Below are 17,548 nucleotides of genomic sequence, written 5' to 3' on the forward strand. Positions count from 1 at the left end.
GTGAAAATTTCGGAGAATCTTACTGAAAACAGAAATAGACAAAAAATAGAAAACAGAAATGAAAGAATTACTGAATCCCGGTGTTTTTTATTCACCAATGAAAACAGAGGAAGAATAAAATCTCAAACGAGTTTTGCAAAATAAATTTAATACTGTATAAAAAATCTATCGCAAGCGACGATGCGTTTAAGGTCAATAGTCAGCGTCAAAGTGGCCTCAGAGGACTCAATAATAAAATAAAAAATCTTAGTTCAATATATCCGTTAAAATCACGTATGACTTGGCACGTAAAGTGTAATGGAACACTGGAGCACGCGCGTTGTCCGTGGTGCCCCACAGGTGGCACACATGTGCCATCGAAATACCAAATGATCCTTGGGAACGTGTGACTCGACCCAGTGTCACCTCGGCTTTAATACCAACTGCGTAGGCGACACAGAATCCAACCGAATAACAGAGAACAAGAGGCCAAGATGGCTGTTCAATCACTCGCTGACCGTGAAACGTAATTCTCAGTGGTCTACGTGAATCGTAGCGATATCACGAGTGGGTTTATGGTTAGCATTGCCGATTGGAGGGGGTTTGTGTGCGGGGTACACATGGCAGAGCGATTAGGCACGTCAAAGATCAATTTCACCCCTTGAAATTGGAGCTCTGTCGGCTTATTGATCTCTGTTTGCTTCTAAATCCCTTAGTTTGAGACAAATTGTTTGGCTTGGGATGGACTGCATGGATATACAATGTTGACTTTGAAATGTCAAACAATTACTCGGAAATTTGGAGTAGAAAATCTCGGAATCATTGCACTATTAGAAATTTTCGATGTCGTGAAGTTGACTTCAATTTGAAATGAAAGCGTTCACTAAATTTCGCATTCATCTTGAAAATTCAAGAAAATTGGGGTTTTCGTGTTAAACAATCATTGATTTTTCAATGAAAGCTTGAATTCTTAAACTCGTCGGGAAAATTGAACATCACGTGCAATTGAATTTTCAGTAGATTGAGAATTCAGAAAAATCGATGCTTGAATTTTACAAATTTTCAAGGTTTTGCAGGGCCGAATGGACCTGAAAATCGATATTTACTTGAATATTCGGAAATTAACTGATTTCTCAATGAAGAAATATACAGATTTCATGTAACTTTGTCGTTGTTAAAAATTTAACGAGAAACAGAAAAAGAAAAATTTCTAACAGTCTATGAAATGGACTCATATCGTACATATTTTTTACTAAAAATAAAAGTCATCGTGAATTTTAAAGTTCAACGGAATTTCAATTTTTCCAGCAGCAAGAAAATGAGAATTCCCCAACTTGTTTGAATCTTTAATCAAAACATCTATATTCGGTGCCACATTAGGCTGAATTCCCAGTCAATTAAAATTTCAAGAACATACGTGAATTTTTCATGTTTTCATTCATTCTCAAGAAATAGTTGACCTGAAATTTCGATTTTTCACGGATTTTTTCATAAAATTGTGAATTTTTAAAGACGAAATTCCTTAAAATTTCAGGAGAATTGTAGTTTGATAAAAAATTTCAAGAAGTGATGAATAGAAAATTGTTTTTGTTTATTCACAACAGACATCCGCCTGAATAAACGAATTATTACTGTAATATTATTTCCCATTATTCAATTATGGATTTGAAGTCCTCAGACATGAAAAGAGAATTTCGAGGGACAGTGAGCCATTGACGTGTCATTTCCTCTGTGTCCTCCGTCAACCGGGTAAGCTCAGACCCAGGTGTGGACTTTTGCCGTAGTGACCGGGGGAATAGGGAAACACAGTTGGTATCCGTCGACATTCGACCGTGTTTGTACGTACTCGTCCAGCCGGATATTACCTCCGGCAGTTGACTACACCAGTAAACCCCGTTCAATCGGTATAGCTGTTGCTGTAGCTGTCACATAGGAAATATACCGGTATTTGGGATGGAGTTATATTTCCTATTTGTTTCAGCGGTGTCCAGACGTTTCGACTGACGAGTCCAATTGGATCTGACGGTTTCAGCGACAATGTCTTGTACGCAAATTTTATTGTTTGCGCAGTTTTTTGATGGGAATCGTTCAAAGCGAAGAAGAAACGGTTCATTTGAATTCAATGGACTTGATTATAATGACATAAATGAGGCTATTTCATGTTATGTTAAAGCTCATTAAAACTTGAACACAATTTGTGTTTTTATTCGCAAACGTTTATGTTTCAATTTTTAATTGAAAAGTTTTTAGTGAAATAATGATAAGGGCTTATTAGTTTAAAATTATTTCAGATATTTTTTTAAATTATTGAAAAAATTGAATTCCATCTAAATTAGTCTTCTTGAACATTTCGAGACCTTTATTTGGAATTTCGATAGTAATTTTTAAATAATGTAAACTCGTTTTAAAAATTCTTAGTTGATAAAAATGATGAAAATGGTGAAATTGGTTCTCTGCGATACTCAATGAAGGAAAATACTAGGATTTCCTATGGGATAAATCCCCTGGAAATATTGATGCATAAATAGAACTGTAGGATTGTGAAAAAAATAATCCCCGAAAGTACATCGTAAACAAAAATATCCGGAAATGCGAAAAATTCTCGCGTCGAATAACAATATTATATCATGAATGAAAATAAAAAAATCCGCTGCACTTTGTTGGCTTGATCCAACGCGGTTTTCTCATTTACAGTGGTCGGCCACTCGTGGAAACTCTTTCCCTTCATTCAAAGACCTCGCGATCCGTGCAGTCGGCTGACCTCCCCTAGGTACTCATTTCCCAGGTGACAAAAAGAGGAGAATTCGTGCTTTCATTATTCCCTGGATTTTTTCATGACATTTTTCCCTTTGAAATTGCGGAGACAGACTATTACAGGTGCACGAGGAAGTACATACATTTATTTTTCAGATTTTCTGGGGCAGAAATCACCTCTTGCGGATGATTCCGAATATTGCGTCGTCCATAATTTATGGAGTTTATACGTGAAGTGTGTTTTCACGATTGGACTTTTACGAGTGGCACTTCACTCAGCTGCGATATAACAAGTTAATTTGGAAAAATGTGGTGCTGAATATTCGAGCTCACTGGGATGGAACAAATATTGGTTTTTCTCGTAGGACTTTTGTTCGTTCTGTCCCATTTTTTCATTTAGTTCTTGTCTAGTCATGATAATGGATAATACACTCAGGGAAATGGCTCATTTGATTGAATGAATGAGTTTATTTGACAAGGGTGTGAGGAAGGTTTTGTTCGAATTCAATTGTGAATGAAAATTTAACGTTGGAATTTCAATTAATTGAAAATTCTAGAATAAATTTACTAGAACTTTTCTGGCTTCAACTATTTTTTGTAGAATAATTGAACTTATTTCACAGTTTTCATTTTTTTTTCATCAAATTGTCAGCTTAACTGATCAAATTCCACTGAAGATGCCTTGAAATGCCACGGGAATTGGAAAAAAGTGTTGCTAAATATTCGAGTTCACTGGAATGGAAAAAATATTGGTTTTTCTCGTAGGATTTGTGTTGGGTCTGTCCCATTTTTTCATTTAGTTCTTGTCCAGTCATGATGATGGATGATACACTCAGGGAAATGGTTCACTTTGATTGAATGAATGAGTTTATTTGACAAGGGCGTGAGGAAGGTTTTGTTCGAATTCAATTTTGAATGAAAGTTTAACGTTGGAATTTCAATTAATTGAAAATTCTAGAATGAATTTACTAGAACTTATCTGGTTTCAACTATTTTTTGTAGAATAATTGACCTTCTTTCACAGTTTTCACTGATTTTTTCATTAAAAAATCAATTTTAATGATCAAATTCCACTGAAGATTCCTTGAAATGCCAGGAGAATTGGAAGAAGTGTTGCTTGGTTTTTCTCGTAGCAGTTTTGCTGGATCTATCCCACTTTGTCATTCAATTTCTGACTAGTCATGATGATGGATGATACACACGGAAATGGTTCATTTGGATTGAATGGATGAGTTTATTAGAAAAGTGCGTGATGAAGGTTTTGCTGGAATTGAATTCTGAATAAAATTATAACGCTATTTTTGGAAAAACATAAACAAATGTTTCTTCGATTCAAATAACGACAAAAATGAAAATATTCTGTTGTTAGAGAAAAAAATGAATTTTCACGGAAAATTGGATCTTAAAATTTCGATGGAAATTCAATGGAATCCAAATTTTTCAACATTTTCCAATCGAAACAAGAATTTTCAGAACCAAATCACACTAGAATTTCAATGAATTGGAAATTAAAAAATGTATTCTCTAGAATTTTCCTCATTTCTACTAATCTTTACAGGATAGATCAACTGAAATTTACGCTTTTCATCAAATTATGAAATTATTTCAACGATAAAATTCCATGGTAATTCCCTGAAATTCCAGGGCAACTGTCATTTAATGAAATTTTTAGAAGAATTTCCACTGAAATTATTCACAAATAAATACTATTAAAATTGGCTGAGGGCGATCGGACGATAGCCAGTAGCAAGTTCCTGCATGAACCTCCAAAGAATTTCAAGCTCACGCAAGAATGGCCCAAGAATAAATCCAGAGTAAATAAATTTCATCGACGGATTTATAACCCATAAAAACGAGCGCTCACTGTCGCGCCTGACGCAACCTGCATTCCCTCCACTGTCTCCGTTTACGAGTTGCGATACCCCAATGGTATTTTGTGGTGACCATAACACCATGTCGGCTCAAGTACTAATCGAATTTCAGTATGCGTTTTGGTGCTACTCCCCGGGGTGTAGCAAATTTGTGGTGCAACGTGATCCAATTCCCCCCCCCCCTCCCCACATTAAAACCATCCTCCTGTGCTCCACGTCCAGCGCCCGAAGTAATTCAATTCTCGATATTTCGGGCTCTCTGATTTTGCCAATCACGGCGATAAATCGTGGGTATTATACTTTTCGCCCGATAAGGGATGGAAAATACGAAAAAAATGGAGGGCATAAATCATATCGAATTCCAACACATTTGGCAGTGATGTTGGGCCGTGATAAATGCGTACCAGGGGCTGGGGGAGTGATAAACGACTGGGGCGTTATGAGTTGAGGACAATTCACACATTGGCGGTTGATTAACTTTTGTTAGATCGATAATTACGCGCGTTGGACCACACGGCGGATTTAACTGCTCGTTCCAATTAGGGGGGCTCTAATCGATATCGAAGGGGAATTACACGCGCAACACCACATTTTTCTCTACTTTTGCGAATTTCTTCATTTTTTCAAGACAATAACTTTTATATCTGTCACGAAATGTCAAAGTTATTTCGTGGAAATAAAAACAAAATTTAAGTAAACATTTTTCGGCATTCAATATCGAGAAGAATTTAATGGAAAAAGAATCTAAGAATATTTTTAATTGAAATTAATTGATTTCAGTGAAATTTACTAGACGAAACTGATGAAAATATTTTGTTGGGCTGATCATTACACGTGTCTGATGCAAGGGGGACGTAACTACTTATTACAATTGGAGAAACTCTAATCTATATCGAAGGGGAATTTCACTCCCACAACCACTTAATACAACATTTTTTTATTCATTAGAATTGATGGGTGCGATATTCTTGCATTCATCAATTTTTTCAAGACAATAAGTTTTATATTCAGCACAAAATGTCGAATTTATGTTGGCGACATTAAAAAAAAAATTGAGTAAACATTTTTCTGCATTCAGTATCGAGAAAAAAATTGTCACATAGAGTTGAGTTTACGACCTTTTAATGGCAAAAAAAATCTAAGAATATTTTTAATTGAAATTAATAGACGAAACTGATGAAAATATTTTGTTAGGCTGATCATTACACGTGTCTGACGCAAGGGGGACGTAACTACTTATTACAATTGGAGAAACTCTAATCTATATCGAAGGGGAATTTCACTCCCACAACCACTTAATACAACATTTTTTTATTCATTAGAATTGATGGGTGCGATATTCTTGCATTCATCAATTTTTTCAAGACAATAAGTTTTATATTCAGCACAAAATGTCGAATTTATGTTGGCGACATTAAAAAAAAATTTGAGTAAACATTTTTCTGCATTCAATGTCGAGAAAAAAATGGTTGCATTGAGTTGAGTTTAATATTTTTTAATGAAAAAAAATCTGAAGATATTTTGTCAGACTGATAATTACACGTGTCCGACGCAACAGGCGCATGACTATTCATTCCAATTAGCGGGAACTCAAATCGATATCGAAGGGGAATTTCACTCCCAAAACCCCTGGATACGACATTTTTCATTAAAACTTATAGGTGCGATATTGTTGTGACTTTATTCAGTCGATCGCCTAGTATTGGCATCATGTCTATTTTTTTCTGTATGCAATAAAAGAATATTTAAAACTAGAACGCATTCGGCGCAACGAAATTCCTCAGATAAATCTGCCCGAAACATTTTGTTCACTGCGAAAAAAATTGAAATTTTATGCTTCAATCATAGTTCAGTAGCAATCTCCACAAACGCTCAAAAAAGTTCATGTTTCGGTCGAAAATTCAGGGAAAATAATTAATTTCAAGTAGAAATCAATATCCAATATCAAATTGAGCTGAATTTTCAATCAATTAAAAATTCATGAATACATTCACTCGAACATTCCCAATATTTCCCGAATTTTCACCGAATAATTGATCCCCATTTTCATACGTTTTCTCATCAAACAAATGACTTCACAGAAAACCGACAAAAAATGTGATTCCACACTGACGAGAATTCCTGGGATTCCAGTTAAAAATTTTCAACACTGTTAATCCAATTAGACCGATAATTACGCGTGTCTGGTCCAACTAGATATAACGACTAATTCCAATTAGGGAGAGCGCCAACTGATATCGAAAGGGAAGCCCTCTCCTCCCCCTGGATTCCCCTTTTCGAATCGAAACTGATAGGTGCAATACTCTCGCTTATTTATCTATCTTCCCAAGCTAACAACATTCACATTCATCATAGAATGTAATTGTTATCTCTCTCCATCATCCCCATAAATTTAAAAAATATTATCTCGTTTTGTTAATCTCTATCTGCAGTAAAAAATATTTCAAACGGAAAAAATTCAGCGCATAAAAAATCGCCGCAATAAAATTCATCCGATAAATCTGGTCAGTACGCATCCTGCTTCCTATTTTTATTTTTTTCCGAATGCAAATTAATCCAAATAAATTATTCCAACGATTCCCCATTTCCAACAACAAGTATGAATATTAATATTCACGATGCAGCAGGAGACGATATTGATAAAATAATGATAACGTTTATTTCTGGATTTTCATGACGAAGCATTCAATTACAATGCGCGAGTACCTCGGGTATACAATGTCACTGGGTACCGTGGTTGTTACGGATAATTACTGACACGCGCGATATCCGATACTGGAACATAGTTGGACATTGCTAGAACTATCGGGTGGAGGGGTGACGGTAGAATGCTTGTATAATTAGTTTGGTTACATTATCGGCGAGTTCCCTGTGTGACTCCCCGACACGGATAGTACATAGTGAAATTTTCGAAGGAGGTCAAAGCTAATATCGCCTAGCGGTGCGCAGTGCACTAACCCTCAGCCTTCATTATCACCTGAATATTCATGTGAACGTCGAGAGTAAAATTAAATTGGGGGTTTTTTTTATTTTAATTAAGGATGAAAACGTTCGGTGACAAATATTTTTGCTTGGATATTATTTTTACACGAGTACTTTTAGACACTCGTTGATATTTGTTTGTTGAAAATTCTCATTCTCTCAAGTGACAGTTCGACTGGAATTCCCAGGAATCCGTCATCGAAAATTCATAATTTTCAAGTGGTTTATCAAACACTTGAGTGAATATATTCGTGAATTTCCATGTTTTTAAAGAAATTCCGAGAAAGTTGAGGAATTCCTTGAGATTTGCAGCGAAATTTGAAATTTCATGATTTTTTTTTGAATGATAAATGGAATTCAACACCATCCATTTGAAAATTACGGCTAAACCGCCCATGAAATTTCAAGTTTCCTTTTGATGTACTGTACTCAAAGGAATATTTAAATTCTATAAACTTTATTTGAATGAACGGGTGCACTAGAATAGATCGTATTGAAGCTTTTAGTCAAATTTAAACTTGATGATTTGTATTTTTGTTCACATCAAATGAAGTTTTTTAAATATCAGAAATTGAAAATGAAATCAATGTTCAAACGACGGAAAAAACGAACTCATTAACATGTGATTGATACATTCCCATTGGAATAAAAATATTACATTATCAATTTCGAACAAAAAATTGTTGAAACGAATAGTAAAATTCGAAATAATGATTTCTATTCAAACTCATTGTGACTGGCTGAAATTCCACAATTTTCAATAATATTTACTGTGATATGACCCTGAAAATCGCCATTTCATTGAATAAATTTAATGAAAGAAATTCATAAATTCATTTGTCAACAAAAAATATTTGAACATTTTCTGTGCATTAATCGTAAAATCGTAAAATTTCCCGATTTTTACTTGAAATTTCAGTAGCAATAATTTTCTAACAACACACGATGAAATAACACCCTCTTGATTTTCCATAATCTGCTGTTTAGGGATTATTCTCTTACCTGGCTGTGTAATACTCGAAGAATGCGACGAGTATCTCCAGGGATCTGCTCATAGCCGCCCACATGTTTCGATCCTTCCAATAAATGTCACTCTACAAATCGGTTTTTTATATTCAGCTCCTAACGATTTTACACCCAATTTTCTTCTCGACAAATAGTTGGAGAAAACCGTCCCCTCCCCCCGCTGGATGAGTAAAAAATTTTAGCAGAACGCGAGCTATTTTTCCCAGTCCCAGAGAAGTTGGAAAATTGAAAAGGAAAACATTTCTTATTTCTCTCGAAAGTTAAACTTACCATTATACAACTGCACTTGGAAGGAAACTCGAGTTAATGTATATCCGTCCTCCCGCCCTCCCTCTGTATCTTTTTTTCAAACTTCATACCATTTTATACGAGAGTACTTCCATCTTCCTTCCGTTAACAAAGGCAGCTAAAAATATCCTGATAAAAGTGTGAGGGCTGAGGCGCACAGACACGGGCTATCGACCCGTGGATATCATCTCCTCCCTTAATGAAAAATAAGTGATGGGAAGAGTGAGAGAGACTGAGAGGTACAGGGAGGCAATCAAGGTGAGAAGTTGGTAGACGAGTGAAAGGAGTGGAAGTTCTGTTCTAGGGGGAGAATAAATAAATCATGGGGATGGAGTGAGTGGAATGCACTGGCTGAGGAGGAACAACAAAGGGTGTATCAGGGAGCAGGTGTGTAACAGTTACTCGCTCCATGGCGGTGGGTATTGAATAATTGACAAGAGGTTGAAAGGAATACTAGACTTTGAAAAGCCTCTGTCTCGTGTACTACGGTATCTTCACGTCAGATACATCACCTGAGGACACTTGGTGAACCGGCGCGGCGGGAGCAAGAACAGGTGCACCATTTCTCTTTGTTGACAATTATTGTGTACGCGGGAATAAAAATGGAGAATTACGGAAAATTTTGCTCATTTCGTGTGTAATTTCTACTGAGGTAGTGCTATTTCTAAATAATCGCGATTTTTTAGTTAATTTCATCTCTCGGAAATTGTGTCAAGTGATTGTTACACTGAAATTTTAGAGAATTTCAGTGGAAGTTCTCAACTTGATGAGACAATCAAAAGAAATGTAATCTGGAAATTTCAGTCAATTGAAAATTCTGGGTAATTCGGTTTCTAATATTTATGTTTTTATGTAAAATTCAAGGAATTTGAGGAATTCTCCTCGACTTACTTCTCAAAAATTTTGAATTTTACGGAATGTTCAATGATCTATGGAATTTCATGATTTTTTTCTCCCACTAAATCAAATTGAATGTCGATCTTCGATTTGTATTAAAAATTGCTCGGTCGAAACGTGCAATTTTTCCCGGTAAGTCCACTGTGATGTGAAGGTAAAATAAAAATCTATCGGAATTTTTTCTCAAAGAGCGAAGAGGGACGGTTGAAAGGGCCGCAGTGGGGATTCTATTCAAAACAGTACCTATCACCTTTATTCTGAATGTGGGAATTCTCCCAGAAAAAAATCCATACGCTACGTTCAACAGATTTTTTGAAGTGAAGATGAACTTCAATGGCTCATGGCGGAGGAAATTGTACGATTTTCAATCTCCAATAGTTTAACATTAAAAGTATTTCCAAAATTTGTGGAGCTTTCATCAAATTTAGAATTCCCTTAAACGAAGAGTTTCATTTCTATTTGAACTGACCCCAAAACAAAAATAAATGCCATCAAAACCAAAATTAAATGATTAGTCAAGTAATTACAACTATTATCATAATTATTATCCTAATTAATTCATCATCTTTAATAAGAATCCGACATGGATAATGAAAAAAGTGTAATAACCCAACCGAAATGAAAAAAAATTGTCACTAGAAAAATAAATAAATTCAATCGTAATTAAGGGAGATCTCCGAGCGTTGATGTGATTTTTACAAATGAAGGTGAGCCAGATGAACTTCAGTGGCTCGTGGAGCAAATAGTACTATTTTCAATTTCCAATAGTTGAACATTAAAAGTATTTTCAAAATTTGCCAAGGTTTCATCACATTTCAAATTCTCTTAAACGAAGATTTTCTATTTGAACTGACCCGAAAGCAAAAATAACTGCCATCAAAACCAAACTTGAATAATTCGTTAATTAATTACAACTATTATTATAATTATCATTCTAATTAATCCACCATCTTTAATAACCATCCGACATGGACAATGAAAAAAGTGTAATAATCCAGGAATGAAAAAAAAATTGTCAATAGAAGAATAAATAAATTCAATCACAATTAAGGTACATCTCCGAGCGTTGATGTGATTTTTAAGGGAATGTGAGCCAGATGAACTTCAGTGGCTCATGGACCAAATAGTACTATTTTCAATTTCCAATAGTTGAACATTAAAAGTATTTTCAAAATTTGCCAAGGTTTCATCACATTTCAAATTCTCTTAAACGAAGATTTTCTATTTGAACTGACCCGAAAGCAAAAATAACTGCCATCAAAACCAAACTTGAATAATTCGTTAATTAATTACAACTATTATTATAATTATCATTCTAATTAATCCACCATCTTTAATAACCATCCGACATGGACAATGAAAAAAGTGTAATAATCCAGGAATGAAAAAAAAATTGTCAATAGAAGAATAAATAAATTCAATCACAATTAAGGTACATCTCCGAGCGTTGATGTGATTTTTAAGGGAATGTGAGCCAGATGAACTTCAGTGGCTCATGGACCAAATAGTACTATTTTCAATTTCCAATAGTTGAACATTAAAAGTATTTTCAAAATTTGCCAAGGTTTCATCACATTTCAAATTCTCTTAAACGAAGATTTTCTATTTGAACTGACCCGAAAGCAAAAATAACTGCCATCAAAACCAAACTTGAATAATTCGTTAATTAATTACAACTATTATTATAATTATCATTCTAATTAATCCATTATCTTTAATAACAATCCGACATGGACAATGAAAAAAGTGTAATAATCCAGGAATGAAAAAAAAATTGTCAGTAGAAGAATAAATAAATTCAATCACAATTAAGGTACATCTCCGAGCGTTGATGTAATTTTTATAGCTGTAAAAGTAGCATTGCAGGTGCCCTGCAACAGTGGTAACAGTTCTTGACAAGCATGACCCTCGTGGACACACACCGGGCAATGCCAGAGTACGCTACAAGGGGGAGTTGTAGTCGAGAGAAAGAGGCGAAGTGCTCTCGACTCGTCTCACTCAGAGGAGTCTCTCGCTGTTCACATTGGATCCGCCGCCGCGAGGCGAGTAAGAGGGAGTAGTGCACGGGATACACGAGTCGGCGGGGGCAGGGGCAGGGGGGGACTGGATCGATCCTCCACCACGGCCAGCTCGGGTCCGGGGTTGGCTACGCTGAACTCACTCTACTCGGTTCTCCGGTTCTCTCCCTTGTCTCCCCTTTATCTTTATCGCGTTGACTACGGCACTGAGTGTCTAAGGCGATCGGCGCTGGTGGCTTTCCCCCGGTGATATTAAAGAAATGTCTGTCTTCTAGATCGCCGGAGAGAGGAACTTACAGCGGAATAGGCGGCATCGGGAGAAGCAAAATCGATATTCGGGAAAAACCGAAGGCTTTTTTTGCTGTTTAGAGAATATCGAAGTATTTTCTTTGTCGTATCAACTTTTGGGGAATAGTGAATTGAAGACGGAGGGAACACGGAGAAAATAATTTGGTGAAATGTAACAACTAATTAATTAGAATTCAGAAAAAGATTTTTCAATTTGATTTGACGATCATTTGTTAATTTTTCGATTAACGTAAGTGCAATTTTTTTGATGGATTTTAGTTAATTAGTTTTTTTAGTTAAAATTCCATCCAATCATTACACACAACACCCAACAGTATTCTAAAAATTAACTGCATTGTCGCGAAAATGTAAATTCCGCCTCTTAAGACACATTTTAATGCGCAACAAGTCGAGTTACCGCTAAATGCATTTGAGTAAAATGAGAATGTAAAAGGGGGAGGAGACACTCTAACTCTGATTGCATCAGAAATGCAGTTAGATGAAAGTTGATTTCACGAAAACAATTAAAACAAAAGTCGAGTGTTTTGAGGCGGCGGTTGAGCCCATCTATGAAAGTTTGCAGGAACTGTGCAACTCCAATAGTATGAGCTGAATCCTCTACACGGAGAGAAATATTCAATAAAAATGACGTATCTTTTCCGTAATTCCGGAACGAAAATTGGTTGTAGGAAAATTTACGGAACTGTCACGGAATTTTTCCAAAGCGTTCCGTAATTTTTACTGAATATTTCTCTCCATGCAATACTGAGCAGCGGTCGTGTCTCTAAAGCGGAGCGGAATATCAATAAGTGAGAATTTGATGATTTTATATGTGAGTTTTTCATATTCCGCAGGAAGTAAAACAGCTTCAAATGCAGAGATAATAATATTAATAATAATAATAATAATAGTTTTTGTAATAAACAATAATAATTTTTCCCCATTCCTATCCCGAAATTTAATACAAGATGAACGTTGAAGAATGAAGTTGACAGATTATTCCAAACTTTTCTCTCTAGTGAACTATTCACTACTTTTGAATCAACCTCCAAATAGCCCAATCATCCAGTTACAATCGTCGTAATACACTTGAAAATTCTTCCGAGATGAATGGATCCAATTTACGGTCAAGTGAGTGTGATTAAAGTGCAGAGATTGCTCTTTTCAAGTTTCCAAATTTCCCCACAACTTCAGAATCCCTATCCCTCGAAATTCCGAGTGAATTGTTGGCCGAAGTCATTAGGAAATTTCAACGGTCCTGATGATCAAGTTGAGGATACGAAGAAGACAATAATGGAAATTGTAAAAGGTGGACGGGAGTACCGAGGATAAGTGAAGGTTAGTTGGAAGAGCAACAGGTTACCTACGTATCCGCTACTCGTACTTAAACCGGAGCTGTTTCTCGGTGGAGATCCGACGACTCGGTTATTCCTTTGGTTCTGAATATTAGCCCTAGCAAAACTATTATCTGACATTAAGAAAATTTTGTCCCTTTTCAAGACGTTTGTGTCTCCTAATTTAAATGATTCTTAGGCCCGGTTGCATCAAGCCCTGTTATCCAAATAAATCCCAGAGTAAAATTTAGTGGCGAAGTGGTGAAGTGGTTTAAGTCGATTTTGACAATTGTTAGTGCTTCTGCGGATTTTTCCATGGAAACTCTTCCATAAAAACATCGGTGACGTGGATTCAAAATTATTCAACACTACTGAACATTTCACAAATTAATTAATTCATCAATGATGAATTAAACACATGGCTATTCCCCAGAATTAGTCGGTATCAGCGTTTTCAGAAGTTCATAATTTCTCTTATAATTTACATAATAATATTTTATATAATAAATCGAGTAATGTTTCCTCGTATCAATTTGCTCGTCTGAATACACCGTGCGCAATGAAAAGAAAATATTGATCAAAGCAGATCAAAGATCATCAATCGAACCGAGATTGCCTAACCGTTATACAAAGCTTTGCCAATCGCGAGGTGAACTGGAAACAGCGTTTGCACCTCAGCAATATCCGCACTAAGAATTCATCCTTTCCCGCGCACTAATTGGCGAGAATTTATCAAACACAGTTTGGACGGGCTTCCTCTCTGCTTTTTGAGCCACGATGAGTGAAAATTAATTGCAATTATGACGGCGTAATAATTATTACACTCCACATGATTTAATAGAGTCCTGTTTTTCCCCTGGAATTCTCCCCGCCGACGAAAACTGTGCGAGACTCGGGCAGAATTACTTCTGAGGCCCCCGAAAACTGGGGACAAAGGGAATCCACCAGATGAATATCGTATAACAGGGTGAATGATGCGCCCGGGGCGTGGCCCCTGAGTTTACCCATTAAAATGTGCATTTGTAAGGTTCTAAATGAAATACCACAGGTCAATGGATGAACTTTTTGCTCTCCATATCCCGTGTCAGAAAATCTCCCCTTTTTGTTCGCATTTGAATGAAAATTTAACTTGCAAAATGAGAGATAAAAAATACTCAGTTCATTTGGAAACTTGTTGCACACGGGCAGTTACATCCAATATATCGACTCCATTGCACTCGCATTCGAGATAAAAAAAAATGAGAGAGCACGCTGGGGTAAAAAAAGTGTGAAACAGAGTTTGGCAGCCTGAGGGTCGTTTTTCAAACAGAGCAGGACTCACGGGAGGGCGAGGTGGAAGTCATTTTTATCGGTTTTATCAAGCCTTTTTTGAGGAGCGTGGAGGTCGATAACAGAAGTATTTCGCCACTGCACCCCAAGGAGACTCGTAAAAGCCACAGGTGTTTTTATTACAAGGCGCAACCACTGACTTGAGGCAAATATCAATGTTTTGTTAATTCATACGTTTAATTTTGGAAGAGGGATCGGCGGGAATTCACTGACAGGAATATGTGCGAGAAGAATATGTATGACAAAAATAATTTTTTTTTCTTTTTTTCGAAATAAGAAAAAGTCGTCGAAAGGAGAAAGGAAATTCTGTCTTGCATTTTTAAGTGAATGCGAAATATTTGGAATTTTTTCAATGCTTTATTCGTCAAGAGAATCATTGGGGGTGAGTCTGTCTTTCTGATATTAAAAATTTTGAAGTGCTATTGAATTTTCAGTGAAAATTAACATTTTATATATTTTTTTTCTCCATTAAATTGATTTCAATGTTGCCCTCTTGAAAATGATAATAAAACTGACCAAGAAATTTCAATTTTTTTCAACAGCAATCACTGTTGAAAATTTATTTGCTGAAATTTACGTCAAATTATAGTGCCGCTCAAATTCCGCGGAATTTCGGCATTGAAAAATCAATGGGAACTGTAAATTTAAGTGCAATTAATCCACTAAATGAATAGAAATCAGGGAAATTTAAAGAATTTATAGAACTCTCGTGTTCTTATTGTTCACAAATTTGAAATTTCATCAACTTATTGACGAAATCCGGAATTCCTATTTGTTTTCAACCTGAAGAACAAAATAAAATTACCCCAGATTACAATCCCAACATTAGAACGATGATTGTCTCCCGCTCGCAATCCCCATTGCCTCCGGGCCCATGCTGGTGTTACCGGACGCAAAACTGTTTCTCTACGTGCGAGAATGGACTTTCGCAAAAACTGTCGTTGAAAATTCACCGAGAATGGCAATTTAATCCTGCGAATGCAGATAACGTAATTCAGAATTGCATTGACAATTTTGAATTGTTGTTCCACTTTAGCGAGACTTTATCGCTCCGGACTTATCGGGTTGCGTCAATATGCTAAACTTTACGCCAAGTTCCCCGGTTATTCCGAGGAACTATCGAGACACTCCGGAATTTTCCACATAACATATTCCCCGCCATTGGTACCTACGCCATGTAATATATGCATGTATATCGATTGGTTCGAGTGTTCCAATGGGGACGAGAGATCATTGCTTCTGTGAAGAGAGGCGCCCTGAGTCCCAGAATTTCAAGAGGTTGAAAATAAATATATGGAGATTGAAAAGAGACGGAAAAATATGGCATTTTCCAGAGACATACATCTCATAGAACAGAAATTCCTCGAATTCGGAAAGTCGCGGTGGAGGAAAAGTCCGAATAACATTTTCTCGACTAATTTCCACACTTTTCTGATGAAAATATCGGGGGGGGAGGGGGGAATGGAAAGTCGGTCAGTACTTTGTCGAATTGTGGAACTTCAGTGGAGCGAAAATCAATTGGTAAGTGGAGAGTTGTGTCAACTCTTCTATGAAATAGAGCGCGAAGAAGAATTCACTTGGATGCGACGATTTTATCTGAGAATTGAAAGTCGATGATCCTAACTCGTTTCCCGGAAAATACAAAGTCGTACAGGATTGCATTATCCTCTTTTCTGGAGAAGGGAACGATCGCATTTCTTCATGTATACAACATCGAGAAAATATTCCAGGTTGGAGAATGGAATAAATTTGACAAATAATTGAAGTGAAATTCAGACATTATAATTTAATGAGCTCTAAAACACATCAATTGCATGGAACAACACTCACGAAAACATTCGCTCCTCAAATTGAAAAATTGATGAGTAAAAAAAATGAATTAATAATGAATTCATTACACAGGTGTGTAATGCAATAATTCTACTCATTAATAATTTTAGGAATTTTCGCGAAATAATTAAACTAAAATTCAGAGATTATAATTGAATGAGCTTTAAATTACATGAAAATACATCAGTTACACGGAAAAACACTGAAAGCTTTAATAAAAATGAATTAATAAAGAATTCATCGCACAGGTGTGTAGTACAATAATTCACCGATGAAGTATGTGACATTTGGCGGATAATGGGGAGTTATCTTCAGGGCCAGACTGTGAATCACGTTGCGCAGGAGTGATGAAAAATGGGTGAAATATCGCCGGGCAAAATTTACTGCAACTGTTCTCCCAATTTTTTCCCCCCTTCAATTCTTTTCTCGGACGCCGGGAGCAAAAAATTTTACGCTGTTTTATCTGATCCCACGCTCAATCGGATTAAATGAGGTACTAGAAGGAGCTCAGCACGATCGCAAAAAAGAAGTTTTGGATTCGGTCCAACATTTGGATGATGCTCTCCCCCGGAGACGAGCCTCGTAATCACTTGACGGGAGATTTTTTTCCCGCTCCACATTGCAAAGTACAATATTTCATTCGGTGGACATTTGAATGAGTGTCAGGAAAATAATTTCAAGGTATAATGGGTTTAAGATGAAGAATCAGTGCTCTTCGGAATAAAGCTGTGCGATATTGAATGAATGAAAGATAAATTTTTTTTAATGAGAAAAAAATTCTAAAACATAGAGATGAGGTTATTTTTTGGCCGTGACTATTCGCACCATTGCGTGAATCACTCTATTAGGGGACCCAAATTTGGTTTTAAGGCTCTATCTCTCATAGTTTCCGAGATAATCGCGAAAAACGAAAATGCAAAAAAAAATTAATTTAATTCATCTTGTATAGGGT

The 17,548-nt window shown here is 36.2% G+C and overlaps 1 protein-coding gene across 2 annotated transcripts in view; it reads right to left on the reverse strand.

Moving 5' to 3' along the window:
• Nucleotides 1-17,548, reverse strand: part of LOC107044726 (synaptotagmin-7) — a 188,303-nt gene that overhangs the window by 25,283 nt on the left and 145,472 nt on the right. Inside the window, exon 1 of one of the 2 annotated variants that reach the window (XM_015266735.1) lies at nucleotides 8,589-8,664. The exons of the other annotated variant lie outside the window; for it this stretch is intronic. Coding sequence (XP_015122221.1) covers nucleotides 8,589-8,653 — 65 coding nt within the window. The 5' untranslated portion in view covers nucleotides 8,654-8,664. Of the gene's footprint in view, nucleotides 1-8,588; nucleotides 8,665-17,548 lie in introns of those variants that run through there. 2 annotated transcript variants of the gene reach the window in all.

The sequence above is a fragment of the Diachasma alloeum genome, unplaced genomic scaffold (genome assembly GCF_001412515.2).
Source record: "Diachasma alloeum isolate Michigan unplaced genomic scaffold, Dall2.0 Dall_scaffold_00782, whole genome shotgun sequence".
Classification (NCBI taxonomy): domain Eukaryota; kingdom Metazoa; phylum Arthropoda; class Insecta; order Hymenoptera; family Braconidae; genus Diachasma; species Diachasma alloeum.